At 36.1% G+C, this 15,728-nt stretch overlaps 1 protein-coding gene across 5 annotated transcripts in view; it reads right to left on the bottom strand.

Annotated features, from left to right (window-relative positions):
- FARP1 (FERM, ARH/RhoGEF and pleckstrin domain protein 1) overlaps positions 1-15,728 on the bottom strand; it is a 152,245-nt gene that overhangs the window by 122,105 nt on the left and 14,412 nt on the right. For all 5 annotated transcript variants that reach the window (XR_015795393.1, XM_088136503.1, XM_088136500.1 and 2 more), the window contains exon 2: positions 11,192-11,386. Coding sequence is in view for 4 of the 5 variants with exons in the window: in XM_088136503.1 (XP_087992629.1) it covers positions 11,192-11,362 (171 nt within the window). In the remaining variant the exon portion in view is untranslated. The remainder of the gene's footprint in view (positions 1-11,191; positions 11,387-15,728) is intronic.

The raw sequence follows: 15,728 nt of genomic DNA on the forward strand, positions 1-15,728 counted from the left end.
TCTTGTGGTCAATTGTAGGTTGAGCCAAGCGGAGGATTTACAGCATGCCCTAAATTGCTGTGTAACCTTTATGGGCTTTGGACTGGCAAAAGCCTCACCTTCTTAATCACTTTATGATGTAATTGCTTTACAACCTAAGAGAGATATTCCTAATGGCAGTGAAGATAAAAAAAAACCTCAGTGGGTACCTTCTTTTTGAAATTAAGAAGAGAGGGGAAAAAATGCTATTTTAAAGGATTTTAATTTAAAAGCGAAAAGCTTAATAAGGTTGTGATATAAGAAAGTTTCAAACAGACAAAGAGGACAGTGATTTTTAAAAAATAGAAGAAATAATTTTTCTGACAAAAGTGCCTTTCAAAATAGTAAAATTAATTAGATTAACAGACCGGGCCTTTGTGGGAATGCTGTTTGTTTATTTATAAGGACATTAATAATTGGTGGATTTTATGAAACAAGAAGATAAGAGTAACATGAGCCAGACTGTATGACTATGACTATGGAATGCCAGTAAGACTAAAGTATTGAAGAGAGAAAGAAGCAAGACAGAAAAAAAAAGAAGCTTGCTTTTTCCTTTTACCATAGTAATGGACATACTTTCACTTTCACACCACGGCAACCACAAGGAAAGCAGCCAAATTGGGGCAAGAATGCAGGGGTTCATTAGAACAAATTACAGATAAGAGTATTTCATTATATTCATTGCAGAAAATGTTTGAAGAATTTGGCAAAAAGATGACTGCAACAGTTAAAAAGGATTAATGGACAAACAGAAAAAAGCCATGGAAGTTTATTTCACTATACGATTACCTCGGCGAGATTACTATGTGCAAAGAGATGGAAAGATTCGACACTACCCACTATGGAAGAATGGTTGGTGAAGTTGATACATTTTGCTGAAATGGATAAACTGACTTCTTTGATTAGAGAAATGACATTATCTACATTTATTGGTGACTGAAAGCCTCTTATGGACTTTTTCCACAAGAATGAAAAAATGAACTGTGATTTATGGTTTTAATGGTTAGACAGGATAGATTATAGCAAGAAGAGTAATATGATGTACTGTTATAGAAAGAAGTAAAAATATATTTGTACTTATAACTAAGGCGAAGAATATTGGAAGCCACTTCTTTATATGTTTCTTTCTTTTCTGTTTTTTCTTAACTTTTTTCCTTTCCTTGAACTTTTTGCTTTTTCTTTGATTTCTTTCTTTTTTCTTCTTCTTTCTTACTTTATATTAGTTTGAGTTAGTTTTTATCTTCTTCTTTAAAAGCTTTAATAAAATTATATTAAAAAAAATAAAAAAAGACTGAATACAAACAAACTTAGCTTTTATCTGTCTAACATATTGCAATTTTTTCACATAATACTATCTGGACTACAACTGAGGAAGGCATATATACTGTTAGTTTTCCTATTATGCTATTGTGCAAGTAGATCCCCATTTTTGTGTGTCTTCCATTCCCCAATTTGGATTCATCCCATGTTATATGTCTGGAGCTGTTACTACGAGAATATCCTTGATTGTATATGTGATAACACACAGAAAAAACCACCCAGTGATAAAAGGCAGGAATCTTTTCTTAATTACTATAGATCAGGAATGGGCAACCTAGAACTCCAGAGATCTCTCCAGCCATAATTGCTAAAACCTAGGGACTGTCATCCCCACGAGGTAGACCAGACCAGAAAATCAACCCCACAGGAAGGCTAAAACTACTTTTATTGAGATTGGCTATAACAGAATATTGCAAGTCTGATTGTGCTGTGCCTCCTCCTCCTTCTTCTATGGTTCAGTGCATTAGGGAGGGATCTGCCTGAGCTGCCTCTGAATGGTATTTCGTTCTGGACTTTTAAAATGTTTTTGGCCCCTTTTTCCAAGGCAATGGTTCCTGCTTCTCTCCATCAAGGTCATCTTCCTTACTCTCTACAGTGACATAGGTTCTATTATTTTAACGCTGGGAACACACAAAAACTGTAAGGTGAGCCCTAAAATAAGCTTAACATTTTAACAGTAAACTCTAGAAGAAAAATCCCTACACAATCCCATGTGAAAGATAATCCTACCTACCGTATCTCAACCACTACAGCTCTCCTACCAAAATGTTTAACTGCAGTTCCCAGACATGAAGAGGTTACCCATTCCTGACATTAAAACTCTTTTCCACAATGCAGGGGAAGTGGTAAACTTCTAAATTATCTAATATTTATCATTCTTCCCGAGAAGGCCAAAGATGAGGGACAGTACTGCTACTCCAGAGTTAGATTAGTGAAAAGGTTTTTCTCCCAGTTTGCAACATGAAAAAGCTATCACATGGAAGGACCAACATGCTGTTGCAATATAGATTGTGAAGTTTTAAAAGAAGATACAACAGTTCCTTAAGTAAGATGATAGCCTTATTACCAGATAACAGAATGAGTGGCCCTGAAAGGAGGGCTTCCAAGCTGCACCTCCATTTATGAAGTCTGTCCTTCATACTTTAGGGAAAAAAAATTGACTGGGTAATGAGAGATATCATTTTTTTTCTTTACATTTCTCAATTACGGAATGCCTCTGAGGAAGAAGACAGGCCTGTATTTAATGTTTTTTGTCATCAAATGGAACAGTCTACAATAGACTGCAATCTGATGCATTGACAAGCCTAGTTAGAGCAAAAAAGAAACACTCAAACCAAAACTGAAAAACTACCTAGTCTGCCAGGATGGTATTATAGAGTAGCACATCCCCAAAAGCAAACACTGGGAGAGCAGCCTATGTCTTATTTCTTAATATATAAAGTAAAATATAAAAAATAAAAAACCACCAGATGGGATCCATTAAAGCTAAATTTTAACAAGGCATTTATCTGAACAATACAGAAACAAAACACCAGGTTCTCTACAGACTTAAAGAAGTAAAGCTTTAATGTAAACAACGTGCAAAAAGACTGCAAATGAAAGAGTCTGAACTATCTTTCAAATGTCACTGTCTTGTTTTTGAAAGAAAATCTTTCTCCAGTTCCCAGCTAGACTTGGTGACAGTTCAGAAAGGAAGCCTTGAGAAAGACAGAAATATCTGACATCAGAACAGAAGTTATTTTATTCACATACTCACAGGCCAGGAAAGGAAGGAAATCTCTGATCAGCCTGCAAAATCCTCACAAAGCATACATTAAAAATTATTTTAGATTTTCATCGGAGGGAAGGGACAAAAAGGGCAGCACTCTTTGAAGCACACAGGCATGATCCCTTGGCATCAAAGCCATGTCAAAACTGGCACTGAATTTTAATAGAGGATTAAACAGGATAAATTAAGCCATGCTACAGTTTGCTGTGTTATATATTTTCTCTGTTACAAGATGGACAGTTTGGTGTAGTGGCTAAAAGCACTGGATTAGAAACCAAGACATTCTGAGTTTTAGTCCTGCCCTAAGTACAAAGCCAGGTGAGTGATCTTAGGCCAGTCTCTCTCTCTTAGCCTGAGGAAGGAGGCAATGGCAAACCATTTCTGAAAATCTTGCCAAGAAAATTGCAGGAACCAGTCCAGGCAGTCGCCAGGAGTTGACACTGACTTAAAGGCACAAAAACCAAGATATTCAGAACAAGCACCCATAACTGGCGAGTGCTGGATTCCATAATTCCATGCTGGATTATTCAGTGTTTGGCCATATATAACACAAGTTGTCACAACTTCATGAATTCCATTGCTGGATATATCTGGCTAAGGCCAAACTAGTTCCACTTTTTGCTTCCATTAAACAGTAGCCAGAGGCTGTTTCCTGTCAGCAACAGATAATCAGAACGGACCACCTCCAGACATGGAACTTCCATTTAATTATTATGCCTAATAATTATTGCCAAATCCAAGTTTTTATTATCGTGGCCACAGGCCAGTAGTAATTCTTATCGTCAAACCTCTTGTGAAGCTAGAGGGAAGAAATAAACTGTTTATGGAACATCACAGCTTCTTTGAGGCAGAGTGAGAAAGGAAGACGAAGAAATGAGGAAAGATGTATGATTTATATTTCATGTAAATTACATCTCATTTTTCCTTCCAAGAGCTGGAGGAAGTGTGTGCTATGCTGTCCCTCCCATATTATTCTCCCCAGAGTCATCTGATGTTGAGTATGCTGTGGCAGAAACTACCCAGAGATATAGCTGAGTGAGAATCTGAACCTTTATCTTCCTGGTCCTAGAATAAAATCAAGTCACCTTCACGTTTAGCATTACTCCTAGTGATTTACATGGTGACATCCATGCAATTTTCTTAAGGTGATGCAGAGGTGACTGACCAGTGCCTCCTTCAGGAATGCTTTTTCAAATTGTCAAGCCCACAGTCCTGGACTTCTCCCATCCAAATACTAACCAGGGCCAACCCTGCTTAAGCTTTCTAGATTGGCCAAGATTGGCTAGGTGCTGCTATCTAGCTGTACTATGTCTCCTTTGAACTGATTTCATGTCCATGTAGTTTCATTGTCAAAAATATTAAAGTAGGTTACCACTGCCCTCTACTAGGGTATTTTCCAACTTCCCATAATTCGGGCCAACCCTGCTTAGCTTCCAAGCCTAAATGACACATTAAGTAGTACACCAGACCCAGCCTCAACTTATCAAATTATGCTTTCATATATTCTTACTGCATTCTCAACCAGAATTTCATTCCCTTCTCACTCATTTTCTACTTAAGAGAATCCAAAAATAGCTTCAGTCACTGAAATAAATAAATTGATGAACTACTCTTAATCCTTCTGCCTTCCCCATCCCTTAAAGGACATCATTCTGTCTGCTCTGGTACAGAAGTGAATACTGAGTTGCTTATATCTGACATTCATCCAAATATATCTTACTACAGAGGCTGCTGTCAAGGAACTGATAGTTTCTCATTATTCTCAGCATCATCAAAGGAACAACTACACACAATGACATCACCAGGACGTTTTTACATTTATGTTACACCATCGATCCCAGGGCCCACTCAACCCAGAGTTCCTCTTTATATGGATAATTGTTTGGGAAAATAGGCACTAGTTTAGCACCCCAAAAGAGTAACAGCAACTATCTGTCTGATCTATCAATACTTTTTTTAGATACTTCCTTCCCACAGTTCAGCATATTTCTAAAATGTATTTTGTAGAGGAAACAAATATACTTTGCCAACTTTCCAAAACCTGCTTTGGTCTTTGGGACAGAAAGGAATTTCCTGGAATGATCTGAAACAACTAGCACATCAAATAATTTGTATTTATTTTGCACCTTGTCATAACATATAGTAAATAAGGAGTTGAGATTTTAAAACTTAGAAGTACTGATTGTTAAATGCCACTGGTTCTACTGACCACCAGGAGCAGTACTAAAACCTAAAAAAACCATATAGGATATACACTGTATAAACATAGAGAACCCCCCTTCACAAATTTGTACAGGTAGTCCTTGCTTAGCGACTGCCTCATTTAGTGATAATTTGAAGTTATGATAGTGCTAAAAAACAACTTAGCAACCAGTCCTCACATTTATGACTGTTGTAGCATCTCTCTGCTCTTATTTTCACTTGCTTATTTACCCCATAGTAAGATGTCCTCAAAGAGAAAGAGAAAGAATCCCAGTTCAGCTGAAGGAAGTAGCAAGAAGCAAAAGAAAACTGAAGTAAAATCGTAAGCACAGTCACAATTACATGATTTTCACTTAGCGACCATTTTGCTTAACTATCAACTTGCCAATCCCAATTGCGGTCACTAAATGAGGTCTACCGCAGTAACTGTATTTTATTAATCTGGTGTATTATAGCGCATTGTGTAAGCCTAACTATAGTTCCAGTTTATGATACTGACTGATATTATGGTAGACATATTCAGTAAATTGAGATATTAGATTGATGGACAACTCTGCCATCTGTCATAAAAATCTACTTTACAGGGAAATCAACACTGTATTCCTAGCCTGGAAAGCCATGTACAGCAATGCTAAAAAATGTCAATTGTACCGAGTGCATTAGGGCTCTTAAACCAAATCCAAGGATTTTCATATAATGTAACATAATATACAATACTGGGTTGTAAAAGGTATTTGTGTACAGCACTCTGAATGGCTTACAGAAGACGAAGCCAAGGATATGAGAATAAAATAATATCCAAGCATATATAAATGTCTTGCTGATTTGCAAGAATGTGACCTGATTATTTAGCCCTGAGCAAGCTTAGTATCCAAAAGTATGATAGCATCTAAGAATCTAACCGAGTTTTATATCAACACTGCAGCCATTTCTAAATACTATGAGGAACTTAAGAAGACTGTAAAAGGGAAAATAACCTATCTAGATGTAAAAAACAGCTAGCATAATGCAGATAAAAATATATATCAAGAAGAAAAAAGTAATTCCAGTGATAATTATTCAAATAATAGAAATAACATCTGTTATTCATGTAACCCAACCCATTTTACAAACTTCATGAGAAATATGTGGATCAAGAAAAAAGAAAACCAAACAACAGAATTAATGGGAGAAAACCACTTAAATGAGTAAGATACACGGCCTTATGAAGAAGGGAACAGATAAGAAAATTTTAAAAAGCAGCTGTTATTTTCTCACATAATTTTATGCATGTTATTCTATTTGGCATTAAGAAGCAAACTGGCACAAGTTTCAACCTAACATTTGCTATTTGTACTATAATACTGATACTGTTTTAGTACAATTCTGACACTCAAAACCTATTTGTCTGTTAGTTTACTTAGCTACCATCCAACGTGCAGGATATATCCTGTGGATATGTTTTTACACCTTAATTTATGACTTTACTAAGCATGCCTTATCCATGTGAATGGGAACAATAATTTACCCATAACAGGAGCCAGAGCCATCACAAAAGAAAATCAGAGGCAAATAAAAATGGAAAATTATTGAAGCCTTTTCAAACATCAATTCTGAAATGCATTCCTGTCTATAAAATTCATTTAAAACAATGCTGCCGTATCCAATGAAGCTAAGCAATCAAATTTCTCAATACTACACTCATGTTTTTTCATTATTTTAAAAGATGAGGCAGAAATCCTCCGCGTTTTAAGAAAGACAATCTAATTATCTTTTAGTGAAAAATCCATTCTTAAAGAAAATGTATTATATGTGTTCTAATGAGAATACTAAAACAACACTTGTAATAAATAGAAAAAGCTGTCATTGATTTTCTTCTTAATTTCATAGGTCAAGCTTGTTCTCAGGGCTTCATAATTATTTAAACGTTTGACCCATTGGAAGAGTTTGAATAGTATACTTTCAGGCATGGAGAAAAAAGCCATAGAATAAACAAAAGTGGAACTTGACCTACTGTTCACTTCTGAAATTAGAGGGAGAGTCAATTTACACCACAATTAAAGCAGGTAGAGAAAGCTTAAAAGATTGCTCCATGGGTTCTTCACAAAATCTTGCTTGACAGTTTTGCTAGATTATAGAGTTTCAAATTTGGCAGGGCAGATAGGGGATAAGAAGTGAGAAAAACTGCATGAAAAAAGAGCTACTGAGCCATAGGTCAGTAGCGACCATAGTATCTGGCAGAAACCAAGATGATATCAAAATGAGATGACACACATGATGTCTCTTGCCCCTCACATGGTCACCCATGTACTAAGCTTCCTAAGTTTATTTTGATCAATTTAGAAAGTACCTTTCTTTTATCAGCACTGTCAGGTTGGCACACAATTTAGGAGTAGATACAGTGAGATTATATAAGCAAAGAAGATTTATGGAGAGTTACTAAAGATTAAACCAGCACAAAACATGTTTGAACACCTGGTGGTGGGGAACCTTAACTTGGTGCTAAAAGGACAGATTTGTTACAGGTGTACATCCCTAAAGAAGGTAATCTGTCCCTGAGGCACTTACTTTTAGGAATTGGGGAATGAGGAGAGACTCTTTTCCCCTACAATTATTGAACTCAGAACCTTTCTCTGTGCTACAAAAGCTTCACTTGATTATATTTTCATCCCCACTATAGGAGTTTTAAAAGGGGTTTATCATAACAAACCATGACATACTTATCTATGGTTTTCCTGATTCATGTACTAGAATGGCATCTCACCTGAGTCAGGGAGGGGAAAACATCGATGTTGGTGGCCAGCTCTAAATCTATCCTATCTGTGGCTTCTTCTCCCACCTACCTCCCTAGCCTTGTTTAATAGAAGCACAAGAATTAGTCATCAAGAGATACCAATCAAGAAGAAGGGATGCAACACTAAGGGAGAGGAACACTGTAGTGGAGGCTCCTTAATTGAAGAGGATCTGGGAATCCACCTCCAACTTTCAGTTCTCGTCTGATAAAAAACCTGATCCAGTTCTGAGAATTAGTTCTCAGCCAGTCCATGTTGTAAGCTAAGGACTCTTTCCATTTTATGTTGTTGTTTAGTCGTTAAGTCGTGTCCGACTCTTCGTGACCCCATGAACCATATTGCGCCAGGCCTTCCTGTCCTTCACTGCCTCCCTGAGTTTGCTCAGTTTCATGCTCATTGCTTCAGTGATGCTATCTAACCATCTCATCCTCTGCCGTCCTCTTCTCCTTTTGCCTTCAATCTTTCCCAGCATCAGGGTCTTCTCCAAAGAGATCTCTCTTCGCATTAGGTGGCCAAAATATCTGAGCTTGAGCTTCATTATCGATCCTTCCAATGAGCAATCAGGGTTGATTTCCTTTAAGATTGACTGGTTTGACCTCCTAGCAGTCCAGGGAACTCTTAAGAGTCTTCTCCAGCACCATTCCATTTTATACTATTCCTCAGAAAGACAACAAAATGCAGGAGGTTCTTTCTGAACAGGGAAAAAATTTTTTTTTCCACGAATAGGTCAGGGAGAATGAATAGGTCTTTAGGGCTTTCTAAAAATATGAAGTGAAGAGGCTTGATGGATTCCAGTTGTCAGCCAATTCCATAATATAGCAATCTCTGTAAAAGTCTCTTCTCTTGAATTGATTATGGATTTTAAGGAGTTTATGATATTTAATTTTATAAATGGGACAAAAAAATTTAATGGACTATTTGCTCCCATGTGAAATAGCTGGGCATAAAGAACAACTAAAGGTATCTACTCCAAGTAACATTTTTAAAGCAAGGTTGGTAGCTATACAGAAATGATCTTCTTGATGATTGCCCTGCTACTATTTGATAGCTCCCTGAAGTTCATTTTCCTCTGACCCTTTTTAAATTTAAGCTGAAAAATTTGGTTTTTTTCTTTTGCTTTTAATGGTTCAAATTGGTTGATGGATGATAATTTTCCTTTTGTTTTAGAAATGAACATTTATTTCATATTAGCTGTTTTGAATGCCTTTTGATAGCAAAGTGGGATATAAGTATTTTAAATAAGCCACACACAGATGATCTAATGAGGACTTCCCTTAACACATAGACTAATATGGTTACAGTGGCCACAAACCATTTAAAGATTAATCTTGGTGCTGAGAAGAACTCCTCCAGCATCATTTTCTGAGATAATTCTTTCAAGAAAAATCATATTTACTAAGCCCAACCTGTACATTAGTCCAAAATAATACCTCAATCATATTCAACCTATTGAGTGGTCCAGAAAAATAGAACTGTGTTATACTTTCTTTTTGAAGGTTGTTTCCATCCCATTACCAGTTGAATAACCCAAATGAGGCGAAATAGGAGAAAATACTTTTGATCTAACTAATACAAGTTACAATACAACTAGTTACAATATCAACATTCAGCATCTGCTACTCAAGAATGGAAAAACATTATCTAAAAAGTTGTTAGTGACATACTGGAAGTGGAGGGAAGAGAAGTGAGCAATAAATGATTTTGAAAGAAAATGTACAATACCCTCATCTATCAGAATTGCAGAAAGGAAGACAAAATTGATAATTATCTGCAAGTAGATCAAACTTGACAACATATGCACTTCATTTCTGTGTGGAATAATCTGTACTCCGAGTGGAAGTTTAGTGCGTTTTTTTCCTGAGAAATTTTGCCAGTGTTCAACCATAATTTAAAATGTATTTATGAGGAACCCATAAGGGTACAAGCAGGACAGCCTTTCTACTAATGACAATTGATGACTTTTGCATGACTAAGGTAAGGGCATAATGAAGTGAGTGCCCTTACAAGTGCTGGGTGCCAATGGATCAAGCAACTTGCCAATACATCAGCTTTTGTTCTCTACCAATGCAGCTGGTTGAGCATAAAATTTAATTAATTGAGACTGAGATTAAAGGCTAACATCTAATGGCATAATGGAACATAGGACTGACATGTTAAAAATGACAATAAATGTCTTAATATGACAACATTATTACCAAAGCTCAGCTTGTTTAAAACAGATAGAAAATCTGTTCATCCTTACTTGATTAATTCTCTATGGCTCAGCAAGTACCATAAGGAATCTTTCTCTATAACTGGGAATGTAAAAGAATACCTCTCAGCAATTCAGAAATCAGACTCGTGTGGATAATACACATCTTAATAAAAGTCAGCCCAACTTTCCAAACACAAAGATTTATGCTTACTTTTAAGGCTAAATTATCTCACAAATCTACCGTAAGTTTTGCAAGAAGAGAATTATATATGCAGCCTTGAGCTGCCAGAGGCAAGGTGGATTTAAGTGTACAAATAACCTTTAAAACCAGTAATTTCAGGCAATTAAAGCCAGACACAATCTGTTACAAAGAAATCCTCAAAATATATAGAGAATCAAACAAGTAGTGATGCACTAGTAATGTGCTAATATTAGAATGCAATTTGCTTGTCTAGATAATACTTAAGATTTAAGATGTAAGAAAGATCAAAATTACTTTTACAAGTATCTGCAGAATAGTTAAAGTGAAATAACTTTGTCGATTCTACTTTTTTGTTCTCAATGGGGCTAATTATTTAAAGTTATTTCATGGTTCTTAATCAGTTTATGGCAGAATATACTGCAACTAACAGTTTGCAATTAGTGTTAGGAGACTGATGTGGAAGATAATGCAATTAACAGCAGCCTAAAAAGTATTTTTTTCTAAATAGCCTGTGATGCTATCAGGAAAATACAAGATACTGGACACCTATAACAGTTTAACTATCTTTTAAATACTAAATATTAAATTTTTAATACTGCTCATGTACGTGGGCTGTTGGCACATTATACCAAGTTGCAAAACTAGAGGCAGCTTGGTCTGTGGGCACCCTCTCCCTCCAGCCAAGAATGAACCATAGACTCAGGATATCACCTTACCAGAATTTCAAATGTTTCCTGGGTATCATCCAGCATCTGGATTTTGATAGAAATAAGTTTTCCTGTAGGTGTTGTAGGCAATTTCTGTCCATGTTCCAGAGTACTGATGCCAGCATTCTCCTGTCCTCCCAGCCGAGATCCTGTTGTCACTCTTTGCTCCACTTCACCCATATCTGAAGAAACAAGCTTCTATTTCTAATAGAGGGGCAAAGACAAGGAGAATATGGTGCCATGTTAGTTAAATTATTCATCAAATGATTTATTAATTTGCAAAATGTTGTAAACCTGAGTATTACTGAAACATTTTTTTTTCTTTAGAGGAAGGGCTGGAGAACTCTAGTTTTCCAGATGTAGGATTTCAGTTCCCATTATCTCTGTACAGCTAAAATGATGAAATATAATTGGAGTTAACCACATTGAGAAAGCAACTCAAAGGGTACCTACTATATTTCACAATGGTACTTGACTCAGTAGCATTTTCTTTGCGTTCTTTCATCTTTCATATAGTTACTTGAAAACAACTCCACTATCTTCATTACAGTTTCTTTCAAATAAGAACAGCCTTGTCTTTTTATTTTATAACCTAAGCCAAAATACTGGATCTTCTAATATTAACTGAAAAAATTTCAGATGGTGTCAGCAATTCCAATTGTTACTTTTTTCGCTTAAACTGTTATACTAATCCTTATGTAGTTTAAGAGCAGACAAGATAATTTAAAAATATAGGACAGAGATATTAGCAACAATGGCAGGCCAGGCCTTGTTATGACTTAGATGGAAGACTCAGGAAATATTAAGGCTGGAGGCTAGATTAGGAAATCGAAAAACACCCAAGGAGACAACAGCAAATCACTGCTTGGTCTGGAGGAAAACACAATGTTCCCAAAAGAGTAAGTTTGGACCAGTGTTTCTCATGCTGGCTGGGGATTTCTGGAAGTTGAAGTCCACACGTCTTCAAGTTGCCAAGGTTGAAAAATACTGGTTTATGCAGTAGATCTAAGTCAGGAGAGAAATAATATATTTCTCAAATAATGCTAAGAAAACTATTTGTGTGAAATGACAGTGGATTGTGAAATATTCATGTTTTCCCTAAAGCATTCACAACAAAAATTACTCAAAAATATGTAAAGTAAGCAATAGTGATCATAAAGGCGACTGGCCGTAAAGTGTTTGGAATCCTAGAATAATCATGAAAATTAATAAAGGGGTGGCCAGGCTTTTTGGCTTTGTTGTAGTCTTATGAGACAAGATTGCATGAAGATTATATAATTTTGCCTCCTTAAATAACATAAATTTAATTATTTTATACTGGAAAAGAAATTCCAGACAAGGAAAGTGTTCCAATGATTTTACTGTAAGTTAATTGGTTCTTGGGCTTTCCATTGTTCAGCAATGTTATATATCTTCTACTCTCTGTAGCTAGCTGTTAAGATGATACAACAGAACACTGCTAGCACCGTAATTGAAGGATGATGTAAATGTTATTTGTCTGATATCATTACTGCACTCTTTCCTTTCATTCTTCTGATAGCCAAAATGAATCTAGTCCAAGCCTTATGCTGTTCCTCATAAGCCATCCTTTATGCACTGATCAATTATAATTTCCAAGGATGTAACAAAACAGCAACAGATATATAAGAAATAAAACAGATATTTTACTGGCTGAACACACTTATAAGTATAATTTATCAGAGGCACCATCTTTGAAAAATCACACAATGTTTACTAATATACAACCCCCTCCCTCAAAACATTCATAATTCAAAACATTTATTACTGTGATTGGAGGGAATGCTTTCAGGACTTCTATCATTATAAAACTATCAATTATTAATTTGAAATAAAGAGCTGCAATCTGGCTACTGGTTGGATGGTGTTTGTTTTGGTGTTTTTTTTTAGCATAATTAACCATACAATTTTGGGTTTTTTTTAAAGAAAGGAAAAGGTTATTAGCCAACACAACGTAAATTTTGAATGGATTTCTGCCTCTGTGTTTAATGATGTTGAAGCTACCCAAGGCTACGGAATAAACACTTTTTGCTTCACTAGAAGTAAATAAATCTCTGAAAAAATAGCATCTTCAACAAGATAATAGAAAATAGAATGCCTCTTTCCTAGGCCTAATAAGATATTATCCCCCCCCCCGTATTGTCCTGTTATTATCAGACAGCTACAAAATCAAGCACTTCCGTATTGAAGCACAAGGACCCACAATTATTAACCTCTCCATTAGGTTTACTTAATCTCTCTGGGTCAAGGGAGATCAATATTTGTGTCCAAGGAGCTGTAGGAAACTTGATTATTCTCTTCTATTTGCTCCATTCAGCAGAGGGCAAATTCAAGGAAGCAAATTTTCCAACTCTTTGGCAGCTACCTAAACCTGAAAGTAGTTCAGGTAACAATTCTTGAAGTCTCTTTAACAAGGATTACTGAGAAGAAAGGGGCGTGTTACAAAAATTCCAGCAACTAAATTATTTCCCATTTAGAACTAATTCATGGCCATTACAGTGGAAAATTTTGGTCGGTCCGTCCTTCCTTCCTTCCTTCCTTCCTTCCTTCCTTCCTTCCTTCCTTCCTTCCTTCCTTCCTTCCTTCCTATGCTTGGGTGAGGAGGCAGGTTTGTCACTTTTCACTTGTATCCATTTACCTAACGGTCTCCGGAATCTAGGGGACCAACTCTTACACAAGTAGGACACGTGTAAGATAATGTAAGTTTCTACAAGTGGAAAAGTACAGTGGATCGTCAAAAAACAGTATGAACCGATCATAAAAACATGGCGATATTAAAGGCACAGCAACTACAGCCAGTCTTATGTTGTTATATAGGTTTCTTTTCCCATAACCATTACAGATGTGAATGCCAATTATAATTTTTGTTATCGTGGCTACAGTGGTCATATTTATGGAATCCTGGATTAAGATCATGAAGAAATACAAGAGAGTATAGAGTAAGAAAGAAAGGCATCTAACAGAAATGAATTATTTCCAAGGTTACAAAGGAGGAATAAATATTGAAAGGAATAGCAAAAATAAGAAACTGTACCTGTTACTATTAAAAAATCTAGGGATTTAATTAGCTTCACCATCCAGAAAGGTAGTACAATGAGAAATAAGAAAACAAGATACTAGGGCAGTTTTGGGATCCATGTCAAGCTTCTGCATTCTCAGGTTCTGTTTAGTCCTGGCCTAAGAAGAAAGTAACTTAGACAACTGCAGTGTTACCTGTCACTTTGCTCAGCCCCATTTTGTGTCACCCTTACATTTTTCTGCAACGCATCTATCAATCTGTTTCTTTTGCTAGCCACATAATTGATCATCTGTGTTGACCAGAGCTGGCATATGCCCACCAATCTCGATGGAGAAAAACTGCCAATACATTCCAAGCTGCATGGAACATTTAGAGCAGTGTTTCTCAACCTTGGCAACTTTAAGAAGTGTGGACTTCAACTCCCGGAATTCCCCAGCCAGCATGCTGGCTGGGGAATTCCAGGAATTGAAGCCCACACATCTTAAAGTCACCAAAGTTGAGAAATACTGATTTAGACGAATGTATGTATGTTTGGAGGCGTGGGAGTAGTCATTCCACGCTCCTGGATTTGGAGTCTGGCCTTACCTTTCCATAGAACAAAATCTGTTAGTAAAGCACAACTCCAAACCACAGGCTCCTATGAACTGGAACATTCAAGATGGAGGAGCGATTGCCTATTTCAAAACATTTTTCTTTGCTGTCTCTCTTTCCTAATTATAGCATTTCAACTATCTAAGCGAGATTAAGCAACCTGATACCTTCTATAAATTTTGGCCTTCAAGTTCCATCAGACTTAAACATCATAGCTAATAGCCAACCTTAACAGAAACATAATCCAAAATATCTGGAAGTCACCAAGTTATTTCAGTGAAATTATCTAAAATTGGAAGCTAAAAAAATAGTTATGACAGTCTGATGCAGCGATCACAATGTTTCTATAAAAAATAATAAAGACACTGATGGCTGTTTTAAAACAAACCTATTTTTATTCTGTCATAAAGATTACATGGATCAAGGCAACTGCTTCAGATGAATAGAGTAAATTTATCTGCCAAAATAGGCATGATTCATAAGGCTTATGATACAATAAAATTACTAAGCCTAAAAAATGCCATAAAATCTCCTCTTTTTTGTCACTATTAAAGCATAAATATGGCTACTCTGCTGGAAAATTGTGGTACCATGAAGATGAATGCATTTTCATCTTCATGGTATCACAATTTCATCTATGAGTAATCTTTCATATATTACAATCATCAGACACATGGAATATTGCTCCGAGATATGAATATGGTTAGAAATGGAAAATAAGTAATAAAAAAGAAGTCAGAGAAGACGGTACAAATATCGGTAAGAGAGTTTATCCATACGGATGGGATGAACTATCAGAGTAAGTCCATGGCAAACATTCAAGCAATGTTAAGAACTGGCTATCCAACAGAACATAGCTAAAAGAGATAAGAACCCTACATTTATCAATTGAGTTGGTGTTAGAACCAAATGTAAGTC

This window comes from Python bivittatus, unplaced genomic scaffold (assembly GCF_059951505.1).
Source record: "Python bivittatus isolate LINGU-HERP-01145 unplaced genomic scaffold, Pbiv_v1 ctg000060_np1212, whole genome shotgun sequence".
Classification (NCBI taxonomy): Eukaryota; Metazoa; Chordata; class Lepidosauria; order Squamata; family Pythonidae; genus Python; species Python bivittatus.